Source organism: Ovis aries, chromosome 1, assembly GCF_016772045.2.
Source record: "Ovis aries strain OAR_USU_Benz2616 breed Rambouillet chromosome 1, ARS-UI_Ramb_v3.0, whole genome shotgun sequence".
Classification (NCBI taxonomy): Eukaryota; Metazoa; Chordata; class Mammalia; order Artiodactyla; family Bovidae; genus Ovis; species Ovis aries.
Window position 1 is genome coordinate 96,940,726 of NC_056054.1, and position 26,447 is coordinate 96,967,172.

Below are 26,447 nucleotides of genomic sequence, written 5' to 3' on the forward strand. Positions count from 1 at the left end.
CTGGTGTTCATGTTCTGTCTTGGTCCTTGTTTTAGTCTGTTTTCTATACAACAGTCATTGACGTTTTTAAGTGCAAGCAAATCCTACTAGTTTAGTGCTTAATTCAGTTGCTCAGTCATGTCCTACTCTTTGCAACCCCATGGACTGTAGCATGCCAGCCTTTCTTGTCCATCACCAACTCCCAGAGCTTGCTCAAACTCATGTCCATTGAGTTGGTGATGCCATCCAACCATCTCCTTCTCTGTTGTCCCTTTCTCATGCCTTCAACCTTTCCCAGCATCAGGGTCCTTTCTAATGAGTGGGTTTTTCGCATCAGGTGGCCAGAGTATTGGAGCTTCAGCTTCAGCATCAGTCCCTCCAATGATTATTCAGGACTGATTTCCTTTAGGATGGACTGGTTTGATTTCCTTGCAGTCCAAGGGACACTCAAGAGTCTTCTCCAACAACACAGTTTGAAAGCATCAATTCTTCAGTGCTCAGCTTTCTTCATGGTCCATCTCTCACACCCATACAGGATTACTGGAAAAACCATAGCTTTGACTAGACAAACCTTTGTTGGCAAAGTAATGTCTCTGTTTTTTAATATGCTGTCTAGGTTTGTCATAGCTTTTCTTTCAAGGAGCAAGCGTCTTTTAATTTCATGGCTGCAGTCACCATCTGCAGTGATTTTGGAGCCCAAGAAAATAAAGTGTGTCACTGTTTCCATTGTTTCCCCATCTATTTGTCATGAAGTGATGGGACTGGATGCCATGATCTCTGATAGGCAAATCCTATACCTTACCTGTTTAAGCCTTTTCTATTGTTTCCTATTCCATTCAGTATCAATTCTACACTGAGCATCAGCTGTCCAGGAGATTGCATGATCTGGTTCTTCCTGATTCTTCCCTCAGCCTTCATTCTCCCCTTCCCTCATCATGCCTTAGCCAAAATGCATCCTTTCTATTCCTTTTTTTTAAATTCATTTTTATTTCTAATTGGAGGATAATCACTTTACGATTGTTGGTTTCTGCTGTATGACAAAGTGGATCAGCTATAAATATACTCATGTCCCCTCCCTCTTGAACCTCCTTCCCACCCACTCCCACCCCATCCCACCCATCTAGGTCATCACTGAGCACAAGGCTGAGCTCCTTGTGCTATATAGCAGCTTCCCACTAGCTATCTATTTTACACATGGTAATGTATGTATTTCAATGGTGCTCTCTCAGTTCTTCCCACCTTCTTCCCCCTCTGTGCCCACAAGTCCGTTCTCTACATCTGCATCCCTGTTTCTTAAATAAGTAAAACTCTTGCCTCTGGACTTTCATCCTTATTATTCCCTCTACATAAAATGTCCTTCCCCATCCTCTTCCCATGAATGGCTCTTTCCCTATAGTTAGATCTCAGCTTAGCTCAGATGGTAAAGAATCTGCCTTCAATGCAGGAGACCTGAGTTCAATCCTTGGGTTGGGAAGATTTCCCTGCAGAAGGGAATGGCAACCCACTCCAGTATTTTTGCCTGGAGAATCCCATGGACAGGGGGAGTCAGGCAGGTTACAGTCCATGGGGTTGTAAAGAGTCGAACAAGACTGAGCGACTAACTACACTTAAATGCCACCACCCCAATCAGATGAGAGTTCCCTGACCATCCCATCTAGAATAGTCTCTCCTTTACTCACCAGATCACCCTGTGTTTTCGCCTCCCAGCACTTGATACATTGGCAATTAACTTATCCTTTATTTATTGCTCATCTGAACTAGCACAGCACCCTTTATCAGCTGTAGTCACCTCTTCATTCCCAGAGCATGAACCAGGCCCAGCTCCATGGAAGGCTTTCAGTAAATATGTGTTAAATGAATTAATCCAAAAAGACAAAGCTGGATCAAACTGCGTTGCCACATATGGAGAAATACAGTGGTCCCAGAGGGAACACAGTTAGTTCCCAACAGAAAGAAGCTGGATCAATCACTATCTAAGCCAACAGACACAGAAAGTCTCCTATCAGTACTAGGCCAACACTTTTCTGCACGAACTCCTGCTGTAACAAAGGTCCTCTGTGTAGGAGATTTCTGGAGATTACAAGTGAAATGACATAAAACATACAAGACATACAAAAGACAGACAGGACACCACTCTGGCCAGAGGAACAACTGGGCAAACTAACTGCCGTTTATTATTATAAAGCCCTCCTTAGGCAGAATTCCAGACTGTAAGAATAAGCCTTTTCAGTACAGTGCAGGTGCATACATGTTATCGTACAGCAAAGGGGAGTGAAATCTCCGTCTACTGCAGAGTCTGCCCAAAGCCCTCATCTCCCTCTTATCTCAAGAAGGGAATGCTCCCTCGTTTGCAAGGGACCATTAAACTCAAGGCTGTGTCCAGACTCTTTGGCAGAACGTCTCGTATGCAAGGACGCTCAGCCTGAGCAGAGAGACCCGTTTGCAGGCACATCTCTGCTACCCTATTAACCCTTCACTCTGTTGCCCAGCTTATTGCATATAACCAAGATCAAGGGAACATTAGATAGCGTGGGAAAGACGGAAAGAGAAAGCAGTCCTGTGGTAGCCTCCCTGATCATAACTCTTAACACTCTAACCATCTGCCTACCCAAAGGTATGGAGTATATGCCACCTACGTATTTGTAAAGAGAAATTAAACTATGGTGGCATTAGAGAATCTTGTTTGCCTATACTGGGGTATATTCAGAACCCAGAATATAGGAGATGTGAACACCCAGACTCCCAAATCATCAATTCCTTTGATTCCTCTCTGAATAAAAGATCTTTAAAGGGCAGATCAGCAATGACGGAAATAGCTCTATTTTTTGTACATCTGCTATATCTTTATGACGTAACCGTGGAAATTATGAAAAACTCTTGGACAGAGAGCTATCCACATAAAATATTCCCCAACAAGCATCATACTCCCTATCTATCAGACAGGGAAAAACAGATGAACCAGAAGAAAGAAGGAAAGGAAAGTTACTGCAGCTAGAATACTTAAAGAGCAGTAGCCTCTTTATAGAATTGTGGTCTTTGAAAAGAGGCCCAGGAGAGTGAGTTAGATGGCACTGTTAATGGGTTTTAAAAGGAAAAAGGTAATTGACTGTGACCCTTGTGCTAGACCCTATCTTTTTATTCAATTAAAAGTTAAAATTGGTTCCTTCATTGTCAGGCTCATGGTCAGTTTGAAGCCAAGGAGGGGGTCTTAATTTGGCAGCAAGAATAGGTGCTTGTGCCCAAAGCTTACGGACATACCAAGGAAGTGCCATGTCCAAGGGCACCTGCCTGGCTGACAGTGCAATCACAGTTGCACAGCTGTGGGACAGGAGGCCTAAATGACCATGGGTTTGAAGAAGGCCCTCAACACACAGATTGGAGAAGAAACATGTGGAAGGTTCACAGGATCTAAAAGGGTTATGGTGCAGGGGTGGTCACAGCGTAGACTAATTCACACACTGCTGTGGGAATCTTCCAGAATGTTTTTTACTTTAATTCACAGAGCCAAGGCCAAACACATGAGAGAACAGAAAGGCAAGAGAAAGCATAAAACATCTGTGCTTGTGACCTAGGATGCTACAGGACCTAATGGCCCATTAAGTATACCTGTTCTGTGTAGCACACTGACCTCCAGGAGAGGTAGTAAGGAGTTTTCAGACAAGAGCTTCGGGGACTCTGGACACGAATTAAAATTGACTGTATCAGTCCTTGGAGAGCTTCCCGGGGTGGCTCAGTTGTAAAGAATCCACCTGCCAATGCAGGAGATGAGGGTTAGATCCCTGGGTTGGGAATATCCCCAGGAGGGGGAAATGGCAACCCACTCCAGTATTCTTGCCGGGATAATCCCATGGACAGAGGAGCCTGGGGTTGCAAAGTATCACACATGACTGGGAAACTGAGCATGCACACAGGCATCACTTCTTGACCAGTACATGAGAAAGGAGAGGCCTTTATTGCACTCATATTTTAGTTTTACTGGATAGATGTAGGCTTTCTCCACAGAGTGCTCAACCAACTAAACAGATTAAAGTCTAAAAAGTAATCTCTTACACAGGGGTCCCCAAGAACATGGACTCTGACAGTCGATAGGCTTTGGGCAGACTCCTGAGAGAACTGGATAGCCCAGCCACATCATGTCTAGATGGACTTTGCTCTTCTCTGCCCTGTTCCTCAGCCCCCATATCCCCGTTGCCCATTACAACTCAGCATCGCATCCCCTGGGGCTTAGTGCACTTTGTAGAAATTCACTCTCTAGAATTCCACTTCTGGATCACAGAACTGTGCCTCAGATACCACTTGTTGAAGTCTCTTCCAATTTGTGTTAAGTCTGTGACTCTGGTCTCATGATTCTCTTATGTCAGAAACCAGATGAGAGTATCGCAGTACCACATTGTCCTTTGTGGTCCAAAAGAATAAATAGGCAGCCTTGACAGTAAGGTTTGAAACCAGAGAAATCACTGGTAAGAGAACATCCACGCCGCTAGCCACCTCACCACAATCTCATAAATCAGATTTTTTATTTTCATACTAAGATTATCTTGATGGCTGATGAACATGCAGTAAAATTGACCAAGTTTCTCTGTAATAACTGTACTTATTACAGGGTACACTGCCTACTGCACCTTCTAAGTAGGCATGATGGCCAGGAATTCTCTTCAGTCCTGAAATCACCAGCTGAAATCTTGACCGAGTCGTCCAGACTGGTTTGGGGTAAAAGAGAAATAAATCATAATAGCATATGGCATGAAGGTAACTTGGTGTGCAGATAATGGAGTTAGCTTACTTTAGGAGAGAATCTGATATAAGTTCTCCCTGGGCACATCTACTTGGGTGATAACCCTACTCTTTTTTTTTTTTTTTTTTTTGTTCCTGGACACATGTGTGTGTTATTTTTTTAGTTGCTTTTCCTTCTGGACTCAGAGGGATGGATCTAAGATTCAAAGGGAAATGGGCAAAGATGTTATAGAGTGTCCAATGAATCAAAAGTGTGGAAAACAGAACGTCCTCAGTTACATGGAGGGATACATATGAAACATCAGAAGGGACTTCTTGGCCTCTAAAGATGTCCTATGTGCCTCCATATTCACTCTCTTCAGTTGTGTCCAACTCTTTGTGACCCTACAGACGTAGCCCAGCAGACTCCTCTGTCCATGGGATTCTCCAGGCAAGAAAATTGGAGTGGGTTGCCATGCCCTCCTTCAGGGGATCTTCCCAACCCAGGGACTGAATCTGCAGCTTTTATGTCTCCTGCATTGCACATGGGTTCTTTCCCACTAGCGCCACTAGAATACATTTGTAAAGAAGGCAGAGAAATCCTCCCCACTAGAAAGTTTCAACAATTGAATAGAACACTGAGTATGTAAAAGAAATGTGTTCTGATAAAGAGGATCAGCTTTTGAGTCACTCCAGGGTCAGGCTATCTGGATTCAGATTCTGACTCCACTATCTTCAAGACACTTAGCAAGACCCAAAACATCTTTTGCTTCTTCTACTAAATAATACCAATCTCCTTGGATTCTCACTGTGAAAATTAAACACTATAGGGGACTTCTGATTCCCAATATAAGATATAGGGAGCCTGGAAGTTGCCAGTCCATCCCCAAAACAAGCAAAATGTTGAACAAACTGAAAAATCGACAGCTCCTCTAGTTCCTCCAGAAAAGTGAGGTCATGGGGCACACCACTGCCCCTCAGATTGGAAGAACTAGCAGATACAGAGAACTATAATTTGTCTGAGCAGAAATCCATGAGCAGAAGCCTCCATGAAAACCAGCCCTGACGTTAGAAAACCTTAACTGTAACTGATGAATAGCTGGAGGCTCAGTGTGGACAAATCTGAGAATTAAAAATTCCAGGAGGAAACAGTCAGAGGAGACTCTGCCCCATACTTTAGTTTTACCAACAGGAGCTCTACTAGGTTCTCACAGTGAATATCAGAAAAATCCCACAGAGCTTCCACTGGGAGGGGAAAGTAACCATTTTGAAGCACTCCAGTGAATTCTGTTCTTTTTTAAAAAAAATATTTATTATTTATTTATTTGGCTGCAGTGGGTCGTAGTTGTAGCATGTAGGATCTAGTTCCCTGACCAGGGATCAAACCCGAACCCCTTTCATTGGGAGCCTGGAGTTTTAGCCACTAGACCAGCAGGGAAGTCCCACTAGTATGTTCTGTTCTTAACTAGGCCTGCCCTCAAGAGGGACTTCCCAGATGGTGCAGTGGTAAAGAGCCTGCCAATGCAGGAGCCCAGGAGATGCGAGTTGGATCCCTAGGTCAGGGAGATACCCTGGAGGAGGAAATGGCAAGACACTCCAGTATTCTTGCTGATTTAATCCCATGGACAGAAGAGCCTGGCAGACTATAGTCCATGGGGGTCGCAAAGAGTCAGACATGACTGAGTGACTGAACATGAGCATGCCCTCAAGAGAAACCACTTTACCAGACCCTCACATACTAGGATTTTATCACAACCTAGAAAGTTATGACCAACCTAGATAGCATATTCAAAAGCAGAGACATTACTTTGCCAACAAAGGTCCATCTAGTCAAGGCTATGGTTTTTCCAGTAGTCATGTATGGATGTGAGATTTGGACTGTGAAGAAAGCTGAGCGCCGAAGAATTGATGCTTTTGAACTGTGGTGTTGGAGAAGACTAATGAGAGTCCCTTGGACTGCAAGGAGATCCAACCAGTCCATCCTAAAGGAGATCAGCCCTGGGAATTCTTTGGAAGGAATGATGCTAAAGCTGAAGCTCCAGTACTTTGGCCACCTCATGAAAAGAACTGACTCATTGGAAAAGACTCTGATGCTGGGAGGGATTGGGGGCAGGAGGAGAAGGGGATGACAGAGGATGAGATGGCTGAATGGCATCACCGACTCAATGGACATGAGTTTGAGTGAACTCTGGGAGTTGGTGATGGACAGGGAGGCCTGACGTGTTGCAATTCATGGGGTCGCAAAGAGTCAGACACGACTGAGCGACTGAACTGAACTGAACCAACTTGTTATTGTTCAGTCTCTCGGTCATGTCTGATTCTTTGAGATCCCATGGACTGCAGCACACCAGACTTCCCTGTCCATCACCATCTCTCAGAGCTTGCTCAAACTCATGTCCATTGAATTGGTGGTACCATCCAACCATCTCATTCTCTGTCATCCCCTTCTTCTCCTGCCTTCAACCTTTCCCAGCATCAGGGTCTTTTCTAATGAATCAGCTCTTCTCATCAGGTGGCCAAATCATTGGAGCTTCAGCTTCAGCATCAGTCCTTCCAATGAATATTCAGGGATGATCTCCTTTAGGATTAACTGGTTTGATCTCCTTGCAGTGCAAGGGACTCTCAAGAGTCTTCTCCAACAACACAGCTCAAAAGCATCAATTCTTTGGCCCTCAGTCTTCTTTATGGTCCAACTCTCATACCCATACAGGATTACTGGAAAAACCATAGCTTTGACTATGGTCCACTAAAGGTGGACCTTTAGTGGCAAAGTAATGTCTCTGCTTTTTAATATGCTATCTAGGTTTGCCATAGCTTTTCTTCCAAGGAGCAAGTGTCTTAATTTCATGGCTGTAGTCACCATCTGCAGTGATTTTGGAGCCCAAGAAAATAAAGTGTGTCACTGTTTCCATTGTTTTCTCATATATTTGCCATGAAGTGATGGGACCAGATGCCATGATCTTAGTTTTTCGAAACCAACTTGGGAGATGGGAAATACCCAACTCCAGCCCCCTCTAGTCACCTGGTCCCACTCAAGGGGGCAAGGCGAGACCAAGAAGCACTGGTAAAATTCACAGTCCATGGTTACAGGCTCATCAAAAGACCAAGACTAACCACAGGACTAGAAAACACTTTCCCTAACACAGACCTTACCACCACATCACTACAGGCCTGTTGACTGGAGTTCCTCTTACCCAGTACATCATGTCTGGCTTTACACTTCAATAACAATGAACAATTCCATTTCCATTTGTCACTAATGCCAAATAGAATTTCTATTCAAAGGTTTCTGTAAACAGTAGTAACTACATATATGCATGGACATCAAGAACTTGCAGGGCTTCCCATTGGTGGTCCAATGGATAAGAATCTTCTTTGCAGTGCAAGGGATGCCAGTTTAATGCCGGGTTCAGGAAGGTTCCACATGCCTCGGAGCAACTAAGCCCATATGCCCCAACTACCAAGCCTGTGCTGTAAAGCCCTAGAGCCGAAACTACTGAGCCCCCGTCTTACAACTACAGACACCCACGTGCCCTAGAGCCTGTGTTCCACAAGAGAAGCCACTGCAATGAGAAGCCTGCGCAGGAAGGAAGACCCAGCACAGCCAAAAATAAATAAACTACTAATAAAAAAGAAGCCTACTACTCTCTTAAACAGATTCTGTTTTGAGACAGACCGCTTTTCTCTCTAAAGGGCCAGACGGTAAAATTTTAGGCACTGCAGACCACACAGTCTGTGGCATCTACTTAATTTTTGATACTCGTAGCTTTCATGCTATGACATCAGGCTTAAGTAGAGCAGACAAACTGTTTGTTCTCATACTGCTTCTCCTTTTGCCTATCTGGTAACCCTCCTTGTTATCATATACTTGGGGTATATTTACACTGGGTTCTGTGTTGAGCTATTGGTACTGAATTTAGAAGGATTAATGCATTCTTTCAATAATGTGGTACATTTCATGGGACTGTTTAGAGGAAAGTTTTCACTAAACAAATATGTTTAATGACGGTTAACAGTCCTGTCAAGTGAGTAGAAAGAATGGCTCAGCTAGACTAGATAAGGCTACAGGTTTGACTGACGTTTAACCTTTGAAATCAATGGGCCCGCAGGGAGTGGGTGAGCCTTTCCCCTGCATTCTTGACCTGCTTACACCCCTTACGCTGCCTGTCATCTGCTGGCTCCAGGAGGCAAAACACATACCTTGTGACATTATTACAAACTGTCCATCTCCTGCCTCTTACAAAATCAACTAACACAGCATAGAACATGGGGTATGAATCTGAACTAGCACATTCTACTTAAAGCTAATAATCGTGGATTTCCAGGGAGTATCACATACCAGCCGGTGGCTGTACTCAGACAGACCATAACATGTGTACCTGGCATGTGCTTTAGAAGGACCGCAGTGTTTCCTTCTATTTCTAATGAGCCTGTCACCTTTTCTCTGTCTCCATATCACTACTTGAGAGTGAGTTACCATCCTTTGTCTTACACTTCCAAGCTCCTTTCCCAGTGGATTTCTCTGAGTCTTCTTAGCTCTCACTCCTCTGTTCTACACACAGGAGCCAAAGTGATCTTTCAAAAATGTAATTCTCCTCATGCCACTGCATGACTCAAATTCTTTGACTTCACATTGCTCTTAGGAGAAAGCCAAAATCATTATCACGACTTCAAGACTATGCATGTCAAGGCCCAGCTCACCTTGACAACCTCATCTAATCCCACCCTCTCCCAGATTCTTGTGTTTCAGACACACACTTGCATTGTTCAGTTCCTTGAACTAACTCTCCGTATACACTAACTCTCCATTTCTTTTTCTGTTTACCCACTGATGGACATTTAGGTTATTTGCATGTCTTGTTTATTGTATAGAATGCTGCAATGAACATGGGAGATGCATAAAGCTTTTCAAGTTAGTGTTTTCATTCTCTTTGGATAAACACTCAAAAGTGGAACTGATGGATCATATGGTAGTTCTATTTTTATTTTTTCAAGGAGCCTCCATACTATTTTCTGTAGTGGGTGCAATTTACATGCCCACAAATAATACACAATGGAGGTGTTCCCTCTTCTCCATATCCTTACCAACACTTGTTATTTCTTATGATATGATAGATATTAACCCAGCTATATAAATACTTCCTTTAAGCATCAATGGTCTAAATACACCAAATAAGATTTAAAAAACAGAGACTGTCAGAGTGGGTCAAAAAACAAGACCCAGTGTGTTTTTGTAGTCACTCTGTTGACTTCTTTTCATCTATTCCTCAATATACTCCAATTAGAATCTCGAAATCCATGGAAATCGCTCTTACCAAGTTACGTATGAACTCCATGTTGTCGAAACCAATGGTCAATTGTTTTCCTCGTCGCACTTGATGCTTCAGCAACATCCAAAACAGTTGGCCACTTTTTCCTTCTTTAAGTACTCCCCTCGTGTGATCTTCCTAACGTCATACTCTCCTGATTTTCCTCCTGCCTTACACCACTCCTGCTCAATCACCTTAGCTGGCTCTTCCTCCTCTGCTCAACCTCTATATGTTGTTAAGTTTTTCCTGGGTTTCGGTTCTGAGGCTTTTCCTTTTATCCACAAGCATTCTTTCCGTATAGCATCTCACCTAATCCTGTGGCTTAAAAAATTATCATCGGCTTTCTCTTTCCAAATTTGCCTCTCTAGAACTGTGGCACAAGGAACTTAATTGTCCTAAGTGGCCCAGGACTTTCACAACTTATCCAAGTAAAGGAATTCCCCCTTCCCAGCATGAGAGACTGTACCATGAATAGATCCCATGGAAACAGTGGCTTCTTTCCGAAGAGAGGAAAACACTTCCTATGAGCCCCATGGACTCTAGGTGCTGGGCAGTTGACTTTCCCATACAACTCTTTTTCAAAATTAATTATTTTTAATTAGTACTTTTTATTTTTAAAATATTTACTTATTTGTCTACACCATATCTTAGTTGCAGCAAAAGGGATCTTCTGTCTTCCTTGTGGCATGCAGGATCTTTAGTAGCAGCATGTGGGATCTAGTTTCCTGATCAGGGACCAAACCCAGGTCCCCTGTATTGGGAGCACAGAGTCTTAGCCACTGGACCATCAGGGAAGTCCCCTCATATAACTTATAAATAGCTGGCACTCCAAATCCAGACTGCTTAGCACCAACAGTATGCATGTTCCTCTATTGATTAGCCTACTTTCTTATACTAACAGGATATAAAAAAAAAAAAAGAATAAAGGAAGCTTGTGTCCCTACACTAGAATACAGACCCATACTGTAGGCCTAGCAGTTTCCTGAATATTTACGCATCAGTCAGTGTAGGATAGAAGGATGGGGGAATCATGCCCTCTGTTCCTTTGCTGACCTTTGGCCTTTGTGAGTGTCCCTGATGCAGCATATTATTCAGCCCATGTTGTGTCATATTGAGGAGTTCTTCCCAATCTCCAGTGCCAACAGGTGGTAACCCAGTTGGGCCCGGCCTTACTTAACATGCTCTGACCTTCCCCGAACAGGTAAAAATCTCAGTCTTGAAGGGGACAGAGGACAATCCAGTTATCCCATTGGCATTTGTTTAAAGGCTATCATTTTCTCCCACTGAAGTTACTCAACATCTTTTCAACTGACCATCTGAACTAGACCATTAACTCACATCACATGCAAAAATCCCCTCAAAATTAATCATAGACATAAATGTAAAGGCTAAAACCATACACTTCCTTAGAAGAGAAAATAGATTAAAAATCTTCCTGACATCTTGACATTGAGATAGACAAAAACACAAGTGGTAAAAGAAAAAAAATTGAAAAGTGAGACTAAATTAAAAATATTTATTCTTCAAAAGACATTATCAATATCATTTTTCTAGATTCTGTACATATGCATTAATACACTATATTTGCTTTTCTCTTTCTGACTTACTTCGCTCTGAATTACAGGCTCTAGGTTCACCCACCTCACTAGAACTGACTAAAATGCATTCTTTTTTATGGCTGAGTAATATTCCATTGTATGTATGCACCACATCTTCCTTATCCATTCATCAGTCAGTGGACATCTAGGTTGCTTCTGTGTCCTGGCTATTGCAAACAGTGCTGCTATAAACACTGGGGCACGTGTGTTTTTTTGGATCATGGTTTTCTCAGAGTATATGCCCAGTAGTGGAGTTGCTGGGTCATACGGTAGATTTATTTCTAGTTTTTTAAGGAATCGCCATACATTTCTCCATAATGGCTGTATCAGTTTACATCCCCACTGACAGTGCAGAAGGGTTCCCTTTACCCCATATTCTCTCCAGCATTTGCAGGGAAGGAAAGGAGACATAGGTATAGAGAATGGGCTGTGGACACAGCGGGGAGGGAGAGAGTGAGAAGAGTGGAGAAAGCAGCATCAACATATACACACTATCGGGTGTAAGATGGACAACTGGCGAGAAGTTTCTGCACAGCACAGGGAGCCCAGGCTGACACTCTGTGACGACCTGGAGGGATGGGATGGGGGAAGGGGGGAGGCGAGGGAGGGGAGGGGTGTATGTGTCATTAGGCATGATTTGCACTGTTGTATGGCAGAAACAAACACAACATTGTAAAAAAATGTTTTAAGTATTAAAACAAAAGACATTATCAATAAAATGGTAAGACAGGTTATAGGCTTGGAAAAATATTTTCAAATCGTGTATCTATGAAAGAACTTGATACAGAATATAAAACACTTTACAAATCAAAACAAAAAGATAAATAACCCAGTTTTAAAATGGTCAAAGAACCACATAGATTTTTCACCGAAAAGCTATAGGAATATTTAATAAGCATATGAAAACATGCTTAGCATCACTTATTACTAGTGAAATACAAATCAAAACCAAGATGAGATACGACTTCTTACCCACAAGAATGGCTATGGTTTTAAAAATAGATAACACTGGACTTCGTTGGTGGTGCAGTGGATAAAAGCCCATCTGCCGATGCGGGGAACCTGGGTTCAGCCCCTGGTCTAGGAAGACTCCGCGTGCTGCGAAGCAACTAAACGCATGTCTACAACTACCGAGCCCATGCTCCAGAATCCATGAGCCCCAACTTCGGAGCCCACGTGCTGCAACTACTGAAGCCTGTGCGCCTAGAGCTCATGCTCTCCAACAGGAGAAGTCACCGCAGCGAGATGCCCATGCACCAGAAGGAGTAACCCCTACTTGCCACCACCAGAAAAAGCCTGTGCAGAGCAATGAAGACCCAGCGCAACCAAAAGTAAATGATTTTTTTAAAAAATAGAGAATGTCAGTTGAAGAATATGAAGAAACAATAATGTGGGAAAACTGAAATATTCACTCAGTACTGGTAGAGAGCACAACCACTTTGGAAAACAGTTAGGCAATTTCTTAAGTTAAAGATAAATTTACCATATGACCCAACAGCTTCACTCCTAGCTATCCACCCAAAAGAAATGAAAACATACATCCACACGAACACTTGGATGTGAATTTTCCTAACAGCTTTATCCACAATAGTACAAAAAGTGGAAACATCCCAACTATCAGCTGGTAAAAGAATAAACAGACAATGGGAGATCACTACAATGAAATAGTATTCGACACCCAAAAGGAATGAAATACTGATGTATTCCACGGACCGTATAGTCCATGGTGTCACAAAGAGTTGGACATGACTGAGCGGCTTTGACGTAGCTGGCGAGCGTGAATGAGGAGTTGCTGCTAATGGGTGCCGGAGATATTTTAGTGGGAATGGAAATGTCCCAGGGCTTCCCAGGTAACACTAGTGGTAAAGAACCCATCTGCCAATGCAGGGGATGTAAGAAACTCACCTTCCATCCCTGGGTCAGGAAGGTCCCCTGGAAGAGGACAGGACAACCCGCTCCGGCATTCTCTCCTGGGAAATCCCATGGACAGAGGAGCCTGGCAGGTTATAGACCACAGGGTTGCAAAAAGTTGGGCACGATTGAAGGAACTTAACACAAACACACATGTACATACACAAACACAGAAATGTTCCAAAATAGGACTATGGTGATGGTTATACAAGTTCATAATTTTACTTAAGATAGTTGAATTGTATACTTAAAATAAGTTAATTTTATGACACGTAAATTTGTTTTACAGCAAAGATGTTTGAAAATAAAACAAAAGTAATGTTCTGGCCCCCATCTGCCTTCCCCTTTATTTCTCTGTCTACATGGTTCATCAGTTCCACTCATCGACTCTAAACTCTTGTTCTACTACTTCTTTGGCTGAAGGCAGTCTTCAGAGACACTAGATAAAGTCTACCAGCCTCCAACATTTCCAAGAGCTGGGGGAATTAGCTCTTCAACCCCAGCCTTGGAGGGGATAGGAGGTATAAATGCCCACTTACAGCATCCCTACAGCAGGCAAAGCTGTACGATGCATTTTGATGATCTCAGATAGGCACCATGGGTCTCAGTGAGACCCAGGACCTTTAGTCAGTGCTGAGAGAACAAGATGCTGTAGCTCAGTGCCTTTCCCAAGCAAGGGCGTTTGAGGAATTGGGAGTCAAGTCCCAAGTGACAAGAGTCAAGTCACCCTCCTCCACAACACAGGAGGAGGGTGAGACCTGAAGGAAGGTGTCAAACCCACTCTTATAAAGCATCACTCTCAGCAACTGTTGGCAATTTAAAGAATCCTTTTCAAGTGCATGTGGCATTTCACTAAGACAGACCATTTGTACTGAGCCACCAAACAACTTTCAATAAACATCTGAAAATCAAAACCATACAGACTATATTCTCTGACCACTATCGTGTTAAATTAGAAATTGATGACATTATCTAGAAAACCTCTGGTTTTTGACATTTAACAACATGCTTATGAATAACTCATGCATTAAGGAAGAAATCACAGGTGAGTCAGAAAATATTTTTATCTGAATGGTATCAAAACTGTTAAGGGACTTCCCTGGTGGTCCAGGGGGTAAGACCCTGTGCTTCCACTGTAGTCTGCAGGTTCAGCCTCTGGTCGGGGAACTAAGATCCCACATGCCTTCAATATGCCCCCACCGCCCCCTCCCACAAAATAAACACTGCTGGTTGCAGGTAATATGGTGCTTAGACAGAAATATGTAGCTTTAAATGCAAATGCCCATTGTCAAAAAGAAGAAATCAAGTATCTAATCTTTGACCACAAGAAACTTAGAAAGTATAAATTAAACACAAAGTACATAAAAGCAAGCAAATAATCAAAACAAGAGACATTAATGAGAGAAAATGGATAGACAATAGAGGAATACAATAGTAAAATTTCCTGTCTGCAGTGTATAAAACTTGATTTTAGATGAATTCTATATTTAAATATACATCCAGAATGATGAAGACTTTAGAAGAAAAGTTAGGAGAGTATCTATCCACTAAATATCAGAGTGCAGCTGTTTTCTGGGTAGGTTGGAAGGGTGGGAATTGACTGAAAATGGGCACGAAAGAATTTTCTGCAGGGAAAAAAATTCTAGATCTTGTTTTGAGTGGTTTCTTACATAGCTGTACATAATTGCAATGGTTCATTGAACTAACGTTTAAGATCTGGACATTTTAATGCACATAAATTATACCTCAATCTTTTGACAGTATCTTGAGATGCTGATGGCAGTGGTATTTGGACATCCCTGGGGTATAGGCTCCTGAACCATATAAGCATCCTCTGTTCAAGAATCTACTGAGAGTGTTTTTGCAAACAAAATGTGGATTGAGTGCAAACATTCATAATAAAAGCTACTATGGCCCACAGCTTCAGACCCCTACTGTTGGAGCCATGCCCATCAAACTGAGAAGACATCTTGGGAAGGAAAAATGAAGCAAGTAGCTCCATGTAATCATTGGATCAGTTTATCAGAGTGTAACTCACAGAGTAGGGTTTGGTGGATAATGACCCAGAAGCATTCACACATGTACTCAGCATTGCTGAGGGGCCTTGGGGACAATTTTACAACTAACCTAGGGTATGAGATTAGGTGCTAGGAACACCTGCATACATACATTCCTAAATTAGTATTTATGAAAGGGTAACTAGTTTCATGGGTGCCAAGAATACAAATAGTTTCATTGTCGTTTGGGACTAACAGAGCGTAGAGGCTGTTTGGCCCTAACAGTTATTAAGCAATATCTATTGCACTTCCCAGGTGACTCAGTGGTAAAGAATCCTCCTGCCAGTGAAGGAGACACAGGAAACTCAGGTTCTATCCCTGGGTCAGGAAGATCCCCTGGAGAAGAAAATGGCAACCCAGTCCAGCATTCTTGCTTGGAGAATCTCATCGACTGAGAAGCCTGTTGGGCTATAGTCCATGGGTTCACAAAGAGTCGCACACCATTTAGCGACCAAATAACAACAACAACTAATACCTTTTAAAGAAACCCTTGATGACAGAGAAGTGATTCACTGTACAGTCCTGGGTAGGCTTAGTGAAAGGGCAGGAGAAACTGCAAGGGACCAAGGTAGAGACAGTTATGCTAACAGCCATACACCTACTCAAGTTGTACAGGTCATAGAACTAGACAGTTATCACCAGATAGCTTCCCTTCAACGGTGCTCTTCCTCCAGAAACCCAGACCTCTGCAGGGGGAAAGAAACTGAGGATCCAGATATATTGGGTGGGAAAGAAAATTGCCTTCCACAGAATTTAGTGATTGGAGCTTCCATCACTGCAAATTTCTAAACTCTAAACTCTGCAAAACAGCAACACTTCAAAAAACACTCTGACAGAGGAGATAATGGGCTACAGTGGATCCACCTCACCCCCACACCCTCCAGCTGTATTTGCTGTACAAGGAAACAGTTCCCATTGCTGGAGATTTCGCCCCGCCCAATTTAAGTTCACAGATTGTGGATCCCAGGCAGCAGACACTGACTGCCAGGAGTCCTGTTGAGGGTAGAATCAAGAATCTTTATCGCGCTGTGGCCTCGAAGCTTGTTCTCTCTTCCTATGCCTTGGAGGAGTGAGAGCTACAAGGTAAAGGTCACTATTGCTTGGAGGGGAAGTGAGGAGATGTGAGCAATGAGTACACTGTAAGAGTTCAAGGCTGAGTGGGCTGAGTCAGAGGCAGCAGCTCTATAAAGCTCTCTCCAGTCCCGTCTTTTGGAGATCTGGAGATCAGAACCCAGGAGCTTTCATCTGGCTTACCACAATCTGACCGGTTAGAGCTTTTTCACTTTCTTTCTGCTATTCTTGGGAGGGGGGCACAAGGGATTTTTGCAAAAATGGAATAGAAGGAACACAGTGTGTCTTTACGAGCATGGAATCACTTGAACTCTCTTTGTGGCTCTCTCCAGCATCGTCCTCTCGCCCAATCTGCCCCCCAGTGCTTTCTGGTTCCTGGTGAGCGTTTCTCAGGGCTCAGATTTGGCCATGGCGGGGTGGAGCTGCCTCGTAACCGGAGGAGGAGGATTTCTGGGCCGGAGGATCATCTGCCTGTTGGTGGAGGAGAAGGATCTGCAGGAAATCCGGGTGCTAGACAAAGTCTTCAGACCAGAAGTTCGGGAGGAATTTTCTAGTAAGTAAGCTCGAGTCATGGATGTGTAGCTCCCTTTGAAGACCTATGTGGGTGTGTGGGAGGGGGTTCTTGTCTAGCAGCTTAAGGAAAATTGTAGCCAAATCAAGGCTAATCCTGTTATCAGAAAGAAAGATCACAGATGGGGTAATACCATGGTGTAATCCCAAACAGTGTCAGAAAATGGGGTAGGGTAATACATGGTGCAGTCCCAGATGGGTCAGGGGCCCCAACTCTTCGAGTCTGTTCTTCTCATCTAGAAACTCATGTTTCCGTTTTCTCCCTGTCCACGAGTCTTCAGTGTTTCAGCTTGGTACTTGTTGTGTACTGTCTGCAAAGAGTGAGCCAGGGCTGTTAGCCTGGAGATGCCACCAGTGAGTTCCAGAGCTTCTTGATTGCCCTTATCTTTCTGTGGCTTCACTGAGCATCTCTGTTGCAGGTGAAATAGAAGGAAGAGAGGGTGAAGTGTGTGAGTGTGTGTGTCTGTGAGTGTGTGTGTGTGAATGAGAGAAAGGGAATTAGAGAAGGAGCCAGAAAGAGGGGGGAGGAGAGGACGCACAGGCATGCAACAAGGGAGCCAGCAATAGGACCAGAGGCAGCGTGAGTGGAGACACGCCTCGAGGGGATTCCCTGTGCGTCTCTTTGTACTATTTGCGTCTCTCCTCATCATCACAGGACTTCCCTGGTGGCTCAGATGGTAAGCATCTGTCTACAGTGTGAGAGACCTGGGTTCAATCCCTGGGTTGGGAAGATTCCCTGGAGAAGGAAATGGCAACCCACTCCAGTACTTCTTGCCTTGAAAATCCCATGGACGAAGGAGCTTGGTGCAGGCTACTATCCATGGGGTCACAAAGAGTCAGGCACAACTGAGCGACTTCACTTTCACATCACAAGGACGTGACTACAGAATCTGCTAAAGCAGCTCATGGCTCTCTTTCCTGATTGCTGCCCATAGTGCCAAGGCAAATGCTTGATTTATAGTGTATTTTCCAACCTGCTTTGCTCCCGGATCCTCAAAATAACCTTGTGAGGAAGGTCCTGCCCAGGACCCCCCTCCCCACTTAAAGTCCCCCTCCCTAGCTCACTCTCCTGGACCCTGCCCATCACTCTCTTCTCCTTTCCCCTCCCCGACCTCTGCAAACATCCTGTTTCCTCTACCCTCTGCTTCAACAGTGTCTTTGATTAAAAAAAAAAAACACAAAACTCACAAATGATTAACACCAATCTTTGGCAATCCCAATCCCTACATCCCAGCATTATATGTAGGCTGATGACTTATGCCCAGAGAGAGGGATACTCAACCTAGCAGAACAGCTCCCAAGGTGAATAAGTCAGGTGCTGTTGTGGGTGGGCAGGGGCCTCCGTCAAGATAATGATAGAGAATACTCACAAGGTTCCTTTTGTGCCAGGCGCTGTGCCCAGCATTTTATGCGTGTCAACTCATTCGCTCCTCATCACAACCCTCTCTCTGGGATGGGTAACAGTGTCTGCAGTTTATTTTCTTCTTTTTTTTTTTTTTTAATGAGAATACAGGCATAGAAGAATCCAGTCGATTCGGGGCTGCTATAACAAAATGCTGCAGGCTGGGAATCTTATACTTTGAAATGTATGGGTCACAGTTCTGAAGTCTGTGTGTGGGTGTGTGCTTAGTCTCTCAGTCATGTCCAACTCTTTGTGACCCCATGGACTGTAGCCCACCAGGCTTCTCTGTCCCGTGGGATTTTCCAGGCAAGAATACTGGAGTGGGTTGCCATTTCCTCCTCCAGGGGACCTTTCCAACCTGGGGATCGAACCTGCACTCCCCGTGTCTCCTGCACTGTAGATGAATTATTTATCCACTGAGCCATCTGAAGTCTGGAAGTCCAGAATCAAGGCAAGGTCAAGTTCTTGTCAGAGGTATCTTCCTGGTTCATGGCTGCACCATCTTGCTGTGCCCTCTCCCAGTGGAAGGCATGAGGGGTCTCTCTGGGGTCTTTTCTATAAGAACATTAACCCTCTCCATGTTCTACCTTCATGATCTAATAAGCTCCCAAATGCCCCAACTCCTAACACCATCACACTAGGATTTCAACAGAAACATGCAGACATAGCAGGGGTTGACTGACTTGTTCAGGGTCCCACCTCAGGAGACACTGGTTCCATCCCTGGGTCAGGGAGGCCCCCTGGAGGAGGTCATGGCAACCCAATCCAGTATTCTTGCCCGGAGAATCTCACGGACATAGGAGCCTGGAGGCAACAGTCCATAGGGTTACAAAGAGTCACGCAGGGTCTGGCTGCAGTATCTGTGCTCTCAACTGCTAGTCTGTCTAGTAGCTTCTCTCTGGGCCTCCCTCCAACCCCGCTCACAACGGGTAGCTTACATCACATATTCAGTCTATGCAAAACACTGGGAGGGAGCTAGGGGATCCCGCTGAGGCATCTACAGCGCCCTCTGCTCGTCACTCTGCATCCCTGCAGACTAACGGGTGAGCGGTCTTTCCTCACTTGGCCTTTGAGCCAGTCTGCTGAAGTCAGCCTTGAAAGAGAGGAAGAGGAAGGGACAGGCAGGGCAGAGGTGGAGACACAATCAGAAAATTCTGCCCTCCAGCTAACTCCTCTGCCTTTCTCCCACTCTGTGGCCTTTTGGGAGTGGAAGGGGCTGGGGTGGAGCTAATCTCAAAGAGGCTTAAAGGAGCGCAGATGGTTTTATCAAGTTGTAACCTAAGAAGAAAATTCAGTCTATGAGGTCTCCACCTTCACTATCTAATAACCTCCCAAAGGCCCCTAACTCCTAACACATCACATTAGGATTTCAACAGTGGATCTGAGGGGACACAAACATACGGACCAGATGTAGCAGAAGTTAATTAACTTGTTCAAGGTCCCACACCTGGAAAATGGCAAAACTGGATTTGAACCCAGGCTGTCTGGCTGGCTCCCCTCGTGGCTCAGTGGTAAAGAATCTACTGCAATGCAGGAGATTTTTCACTCTGGATTTCTCTCTCACTGTTCTCTGGCCTCCACTGCCCATTTCATTTAAATTGACTGATCCTGAACTGCTCTGCAGTCCTGCAAGTGGGTGATGGGACAGCAAGCAAGGCTTGAAGGCAGGTGGGCAGGCTGGAGCCTTCATTGGAAGTATGACTTAAGACTATTCCTCTGAGCCTGGATGTCCTTGCCTGTAAAGTGGAAATCGGAATCCCTGTCTCATGAGATGGCTGGAAAAGAAAATTAGAAAGCTGAAAGTCATGTGTGAAATAAATAGCACAGAATAAGTGCAGGGTACTTATCCAAGCTCTTTGTGCGGCATTTATTTCATGGGCTAATCTAAGGTGGGGCTTCCCTGGTAGTTCAGACAGTAAAGAACCTGGCTGCAATGCAGGAGACCCGGATTCGACCCCCGGGTTGGGAAGATTCCTTGGAGAAAGGGAAGGCTACCCACTGGAGTATTCTTGCCTGGGGAATCCCATGGACAGAGGAGCCTGGCAGGCTACAGTCTGTGGGGTCGCACAGAGTAGGACACAGCTGAGCAACAACACTAATCTGAGGTGATGATGCTGTGCCGCCTCCAGTGAGCTTCAGAGGAGCCAGAGACCCCGATAACATCTCTGTGACCCTTGGCTAAGATAGCCAGAATGTTAGTCCCTTGGTGACTGGCTCATTTTCAGCACTGATATCTGCTTTTGATGATATCTAATAAGAGCTCTTGCAGTTCAGTTAACCATTGGGGCCCATTGTAAATTCCTGTTAAAAAGCACCACCATCCTCTTAATCACTCAAGTGGAAAAAACCTGGGCCGCCTTTGACTCTTCCTCTCAGCCTATCTCCAGTAAGAACCAGGACCTGGAAGGTAAGGTCTGAAAGTCAAACCTTGTGGACTTCTTCTCTTCTCAGCTCCCTCTGCCAGATCCCTGGTTCCAGTCCTCCTCATAGGAATTGTGGTGCCATAGCCTGATTAATCCCTCAATCACCTTGCTTTCTCTTAGCCACCCCCCACCTTGATCCACTTTAGAATACTTCAGCGAGGGTTTGCTTCCTACACCACAACTTTTGCTTACATTTCTCTTTTAATTCCAAATCCATACCCGATTCCCCATTGCATTTAATTTGAATTAAATGCAAATTCTTTCCTTAATGAATTTTATACTGGCCCCATGAGTCTCTTTCACAATTTCGTGTTCCAGACACTCTTGAGTCCTCATAGCTCAAACTCTCTTTTTTATCTTTTTTGGAAGGAGATGGGATGAAAAGAGATGTTTGCTCCTTCTCAAGAAATGCTGCACATTGATTGCTATGTCCTTGTTGACTTGCTTCTTCCATGGGCTGCCCACCTCTCCTCCCTATCTCTCCTTCCCCTCAGTCTACCTGTCCTTGAAGACCTACGTAAAATGCCACCTTTATCAGGAAACTTTCAGATTCAGAGAGCTTTCCAGTGACCTGCCTCCTGTTCACACAGAGCTCCAGAGCAAGATCAAGCTGACCCTGCTGGAAGGAGACATTCTGGATGAGCAGTGCCTGAAGAGGGCCTTCCAGGGCATCTCGGTGGTCATCCACACCGCCTCTGTCATTGACGTCAGGAATGCTGTCCCTCGAGAGACCATCATGAACGTCAATGTGAAAGGTACAGGATCCTGGGAGGAGCTGGAGGGAGGCGGGCCAGTGAGGATCAGAGGCCAGGATAAGGGGGAGGGCACCTGGTGAACACCTGCCTGCAACTTGGGAGACCGGGGTTCAATCCCTGGGTCGGGAAGATCCCCTGGAGGAGGACAGGTCAACCCACTCCACTATTCTTGCCTGGAGAATTCCGTGGACAGAGGAGCCTGGTGGGCTACAGCCTGTGGGGTCGCAAACAGTCAGATATGACTGAACGATTAAAGCTTTGACACTTTCTTCCAATCAGCCGAGATTCACAGCCATCATCCTCAGTTTTTTAGATGAGGAAACTGGGGCTTAGACAGGCTAAATAACTTGTCTAAGGCCCTTTGGAGAGGAGTGAAAGGGCTAGAATTTAAACGCACGCCTCTGTAAGTCCAAAGGCCACAATAACCTTTCTGCTGGTCCAATCAAGTGTTGACTCAACCCCAACCTCAAATTCTTGTTCTCCGACCACCTCCTGCCTCCACTGCATTGGAACCAGAATTTACAAGTGTTTAGTCATCCCATTAGCCCTTCTGTGTGGTTACAAGGTGGGAGTCACAGTACGGCCAAGAACTAACTAACAGCTTTGTGATACGAGGTGCCCCCAGGTCAGGAGTGATGGGCCACAGCTCTGGGCTGGTTTCCTTCAGGCAAGACTTCCTGCAAAGGAAGGATCATAGGGGTAGTGAGAATGTTGAGAGAATTTCTGCTCACCCCCGAGAAGAGTTCCTCACAAGAAAACTACCAAAGCTGGCTCACAGTGGTCTGGCAGTACAGAATTAGCCAGCTCTGGTCTTCCTGTAATATCTTCTTAACAAGACTAGTTCACATTATCCATAATACCATCTCTTCAATTCACTTGTTATGCAGTTGCTCAGTCGTGTCTGACTCTTTGCAACCCCTTGGACTGAAGCACGCCAGGTCTCCCTGTCCTTAAGTATTTCCCAGAGTTTGCTCGAACTCATGTCCACTGAATCAATGATGCTGTCCAACCATCTCATCCTCTGTCACCCCCTTCTCCTCCTGCCCTCTATCTTTCCAGCATAAGGGTCTTTTCCAGTGAGTTACCTCTTCACATCAGGTCACCAGAGTATTGGTGCTTCAGCTTCAGTTCACTACCAGGTCTTTTTTCTTTTTCCGTTCATTTTTTTTTGGCTGTGCCACATGGCATATGGAATCTTAGTTTCCTATCCAGGAATCAAACCCATGCCCTCCTGCTTTAGAAGTGGACCACCAGGGAAGTCCCACCAGGTCTATTATTGAAGAGTAGCTCCTAGTCAGGTGTCCAAAGTATAGCATCTTAAGATCCTTATCACTTAAATGCTTCCTGGCTCTCTCTGAACTGTGACTTTCCAATCTACTTTAAATCTAGACACTTCACTCAAGGGATTAGCTTAAATCCCTTATTGGCTTGCTGTGTAGTATCCTCCTCTGATCCCTGGAGGCCAGTCTCTCTAGGACCACAGCATCCCAACCCCCAGCGCATCTACCTTCCACACCCTGCCCACCAGAATTACTCTACACAGAGACTTTTTTCTAAAGCAACTCTTTGTTTTTGCATCTCTGGCCTAAAATCACAGTCTCAAAAAAAGACCCTTTCTAGTTTTGCCTTAGCCATGTCCCTGGTTATACCCACTCTGCCAAGAGTGCAGTAAGGGGTCTTGAGTTCTCAGCTCCCCGACTTCATGATTTCCTACTCTCCACGGCTCCCTGGGAAGGGTTAGAGGCCTCCATCGACTAAAACTAGTATCACTGCATCACCCTCTGGTTTAGAAAACGCTTCACAGTCGCGGGCATTTCTTCTTGTGCAGTTTACCTGAGCGCATGCTCAGTGGCTCAGTCAGGTCTGACTCTTTGGCCCCATGGACCACAGCCCACCAGGCCCCTACGTCCATGGGGTTCTCCAGGCAACAATACTGGAGTGGGTTGCCATTTCCTTCTCCAGGGGATCTTCCTGACCCAGGGATCAAATCTGTGTCTCCTTCACCTCCTGCATTGGCAGGAGATTCTTTACCATTAGCTCTGAATTATCTTTGCTTTTAGATTTAAATTTTTTTAACAAGGCTGTCTTTCCTGAAAATCAAATTGCACAAAGACATTATGAGGGTTTTTTTTTTTTTTTTAATACCACTCCAAAATGATGTTTTTTCCAGGAAATCACTTCTTTCCTGTAGGGAAGACTCTGGGTTACCTCTAGGAGCTAAAATTCTCCCCAGGTTAAGGAATTCTACAAGATCCTCCCATGACAGATATTACCAGCAGAGGGCGCACTCCTTTCTGGTTCTTCACCAGGCTCAACATATAAGGCCATTGCCAGGCTCCAGAAGACTAGTATTGATAAAAGGTTTACCACCCGTCTTTCATACTTCGGTAAAAGGAGTCATAACCAGAATTAGGAGTTGTCTTTGCAAGAAGCAAAATCAGAAACACAGTCCGGATCTCCAGCTTCTCCCCAGAACCCACCATTCATTTGCTCAGTGACAAAAAGTCCTTGTGACAATTTTTTATTGGTCTTCAAAAAAAAAAAGATAATATCAACAATTCAATGTATATTTAAGAGTATTACTTGCATCTTTCCTGGAGTATCCCCTGGACAGGGAGGCTGGTGGGCTACAGTCCATAGGATCACAAAGAGCTGGACACAACTGAAACAACTTAGCATGCACGCTCGCATTACTTACATACAACTCTGTGTGTGTGTGTGTGTGTGTGTGTGTGTGTGTGTGTGTGTGTGTGTGTGTGTGTGATGTGAGTCCTTCAACTGTCCTCCTATGGACCAGAGTTGTCCCTACTCTAAAGTATGGCATCCTAATTTTTTAAGTTTACAACAGCTGTCTTCAGGACTTCCCAGGTGGCTCAGATGGTAAAGAATCCGCCTGCAATGCAGGAAACCCAGGTTCAACCCCTGAGTCGGGAAGATCCCCTGGAAAAGGAAATGGCACCCACTCCAGTATTCTTGCCTGGAGAATTCCATGGACAGAGGAGCCCGGCAGGCTACAGTCCATGGGGTCTCAGAATCAGACACGACTCAGCAACTAACACTTTCACTTTTTCATTTCAGCCCACCTTTAATGAGGTGCTGGAGATGACAAATGATCACTTTAAAATCTCTTTACTCTGCAAAATATAAAGTGGCAACTCATTCTTTTCCAACATTAAAAGTGCAAACATGTTCTGTGTAAATCCCCAAAGTCCATGGAACCCAAATGCGTGCAGTCCAGAACCCAAGTCTCGTTCCCCTTTCATTGCTTCATTTTCACTCTTGTCCTATGGCTTTAGCATGGTTGAATCTTAGCAAGAGACAATGCGCTGCTCAGAGGTAATGGCCACTGCACTTCAGGACGAGGCGCAGACACGGCCCATGGCCGGGCTGGCCCTGGGCTGTGTCCTGACACTGATGGTGTGCTTCCTTCGGGCAGGTACCCAGCTGCTGCTGGAGGCCTGTGTCCAGGCTAGTGTGCCAGTCTTTATCCACACCAGCACCATAGAGGTGGCTGGGCCCAACTCCTACAGGGAGATCATCCAAGACGGCCATGAAGAAGAGCATCATGAATCGGCATGGTTCTGTCCATACCCATACAGCAAGAAGCTTGCCGAGAAGGCTGTGCTGGAAGCTAATGGGTGGGCTCTGAAGAATGGCGGCACCTTGTACACTTGTGCCTTGAGGCCCATGTACATCTACGGGGAGGGGAGCCCATTCCTTTCTGCCTACATGCATGGAGCCTTGAAGAACAACGGCATCCTGACCAATTACTGCAAGTTCTCCAGAGTCAACCCAGTCTATGTTGGCAATGTGGCCTGGGCCCACATTCTGGCCTTGAGGGCCCTGCGGGACCCCAAAAAGGTCCCGAACATACAAGGACAGTTCTACTACATCTCAGACGACACACCACACCAAAGCTATGATGACCTCAATTACACTTTGAGCAAAGAATGGGGCTTCTGCCTGGATTCCCGGATGAGCCTTCCTATTTCTCTGCAGTACTGGCTTGCCTTCTTGCTGGAAATAGTGAGCTTCCTGCTCAGTCCAATTTACAAATACCACCCCTGCTTCAACCGCCACCTAGTGACTCTTTGCAACAGTGTGTTCACCTTCTCCTATAAGAAAGCTCAGCAAGATCTGGGGTATGAGCCCCTCTACACTTGGGAGGAAGCCAAGCAGAAAACCAAGGAATGGATTGGCTCCCTGGTGAAACAGCATAAAGAGACCCTGAAAACAAAGATTCACTGACCTAGGAGTGACAATGATGGGGACGTGGACATGTGGGTATAGTTAGTAAATGTCGATCGAGCACTTCCCTTGAGGCTTCATACAGAAAGTAACATAGACACAAGCCTGGGTCCTCCTGCCTCCCTTTTAGAAGATGCTCATCTTACTATCTGCCTTCTGCTACCAGAAACCATGTCGGTCACTGGCCCAAGTGGAAGCTTTCTTCCCTGCCTGCCTCCAGGGGACAGACAAGGTGATTTGCTGCAGCTGCTGGTACCAAAATCTCAGCGGCAGATTCTGAGTTATTTGGGCTTCTTGTAACTTTGAGTTTTGCCTCTTAGTTCCACTTTCTTTGTTAAATGTGGAAGCATTTCTTTTAAAAGTTCATATTCCTTCATGTAGCTCAATAAAAATGATCGTTTTCATGACTAA

The 26,447-nt window shown here is 44.9% G+C and overlaps 1 protein-coding gene across 2 annotated transcripts; it reads left to right on the forward strand.

Annotated features, from left to right (window-relative positions):
• Positions 1 to 16,779: 16,779 nt before the first annotated feature.
• On the forward strand, positions 16,780 to 26,447 carry HSD3B1 (hydroxy-delta-5-steroid dehydrogenase, 3 beta- and steroid delta-isomerase 1). Of its 2 annotated transcripts, XM_012183658.4 has the most exons (4): positions 16,780 to 16,834; positions 16,971 to 17,191; positions 21,624 to 21,788; positions 25,225 to 26,447. In XM_012183658.4, the coding sequence occupies exons 2-4, from the start codon at positions 17,047 to 17,049 to the stop codon at positions 26,034 to 26,036; spliced, it is 1,122 nt and encodes a 373-aa protein (XP_012039048.1). In that variant the 5' UTR covers positions 16,780 to 16,834; positions 16,971 to 17,046; the 3' UTR covers positions 26,037 to 26,447.

Bases quoted from the DNA above. Each gene is read 5' to 3' on its own strand.
- HSD3B1 (XM_012183658.4), top strand. From the start codon at position 17,047: ATGGCGGGGTGGAGCTGCCTCGTAACCGGAGGAGGAGGATTTCTGGGC. The intron at 17,192-21,623 runs GTAAGTAAGCTC...CTGTTCACACAG, and splicing joins AGTTCGGGAGGAATTTTCTA to AGCTCCAGAGCAAGATCAAG. The intron at 21,789-25,224 runs GTACAGGATCCT...TCCTTCGGGCAG, and splicing joins CATGAACGTCAATGTGAAAG to GTACCCAGCTGCTGCTGGAG.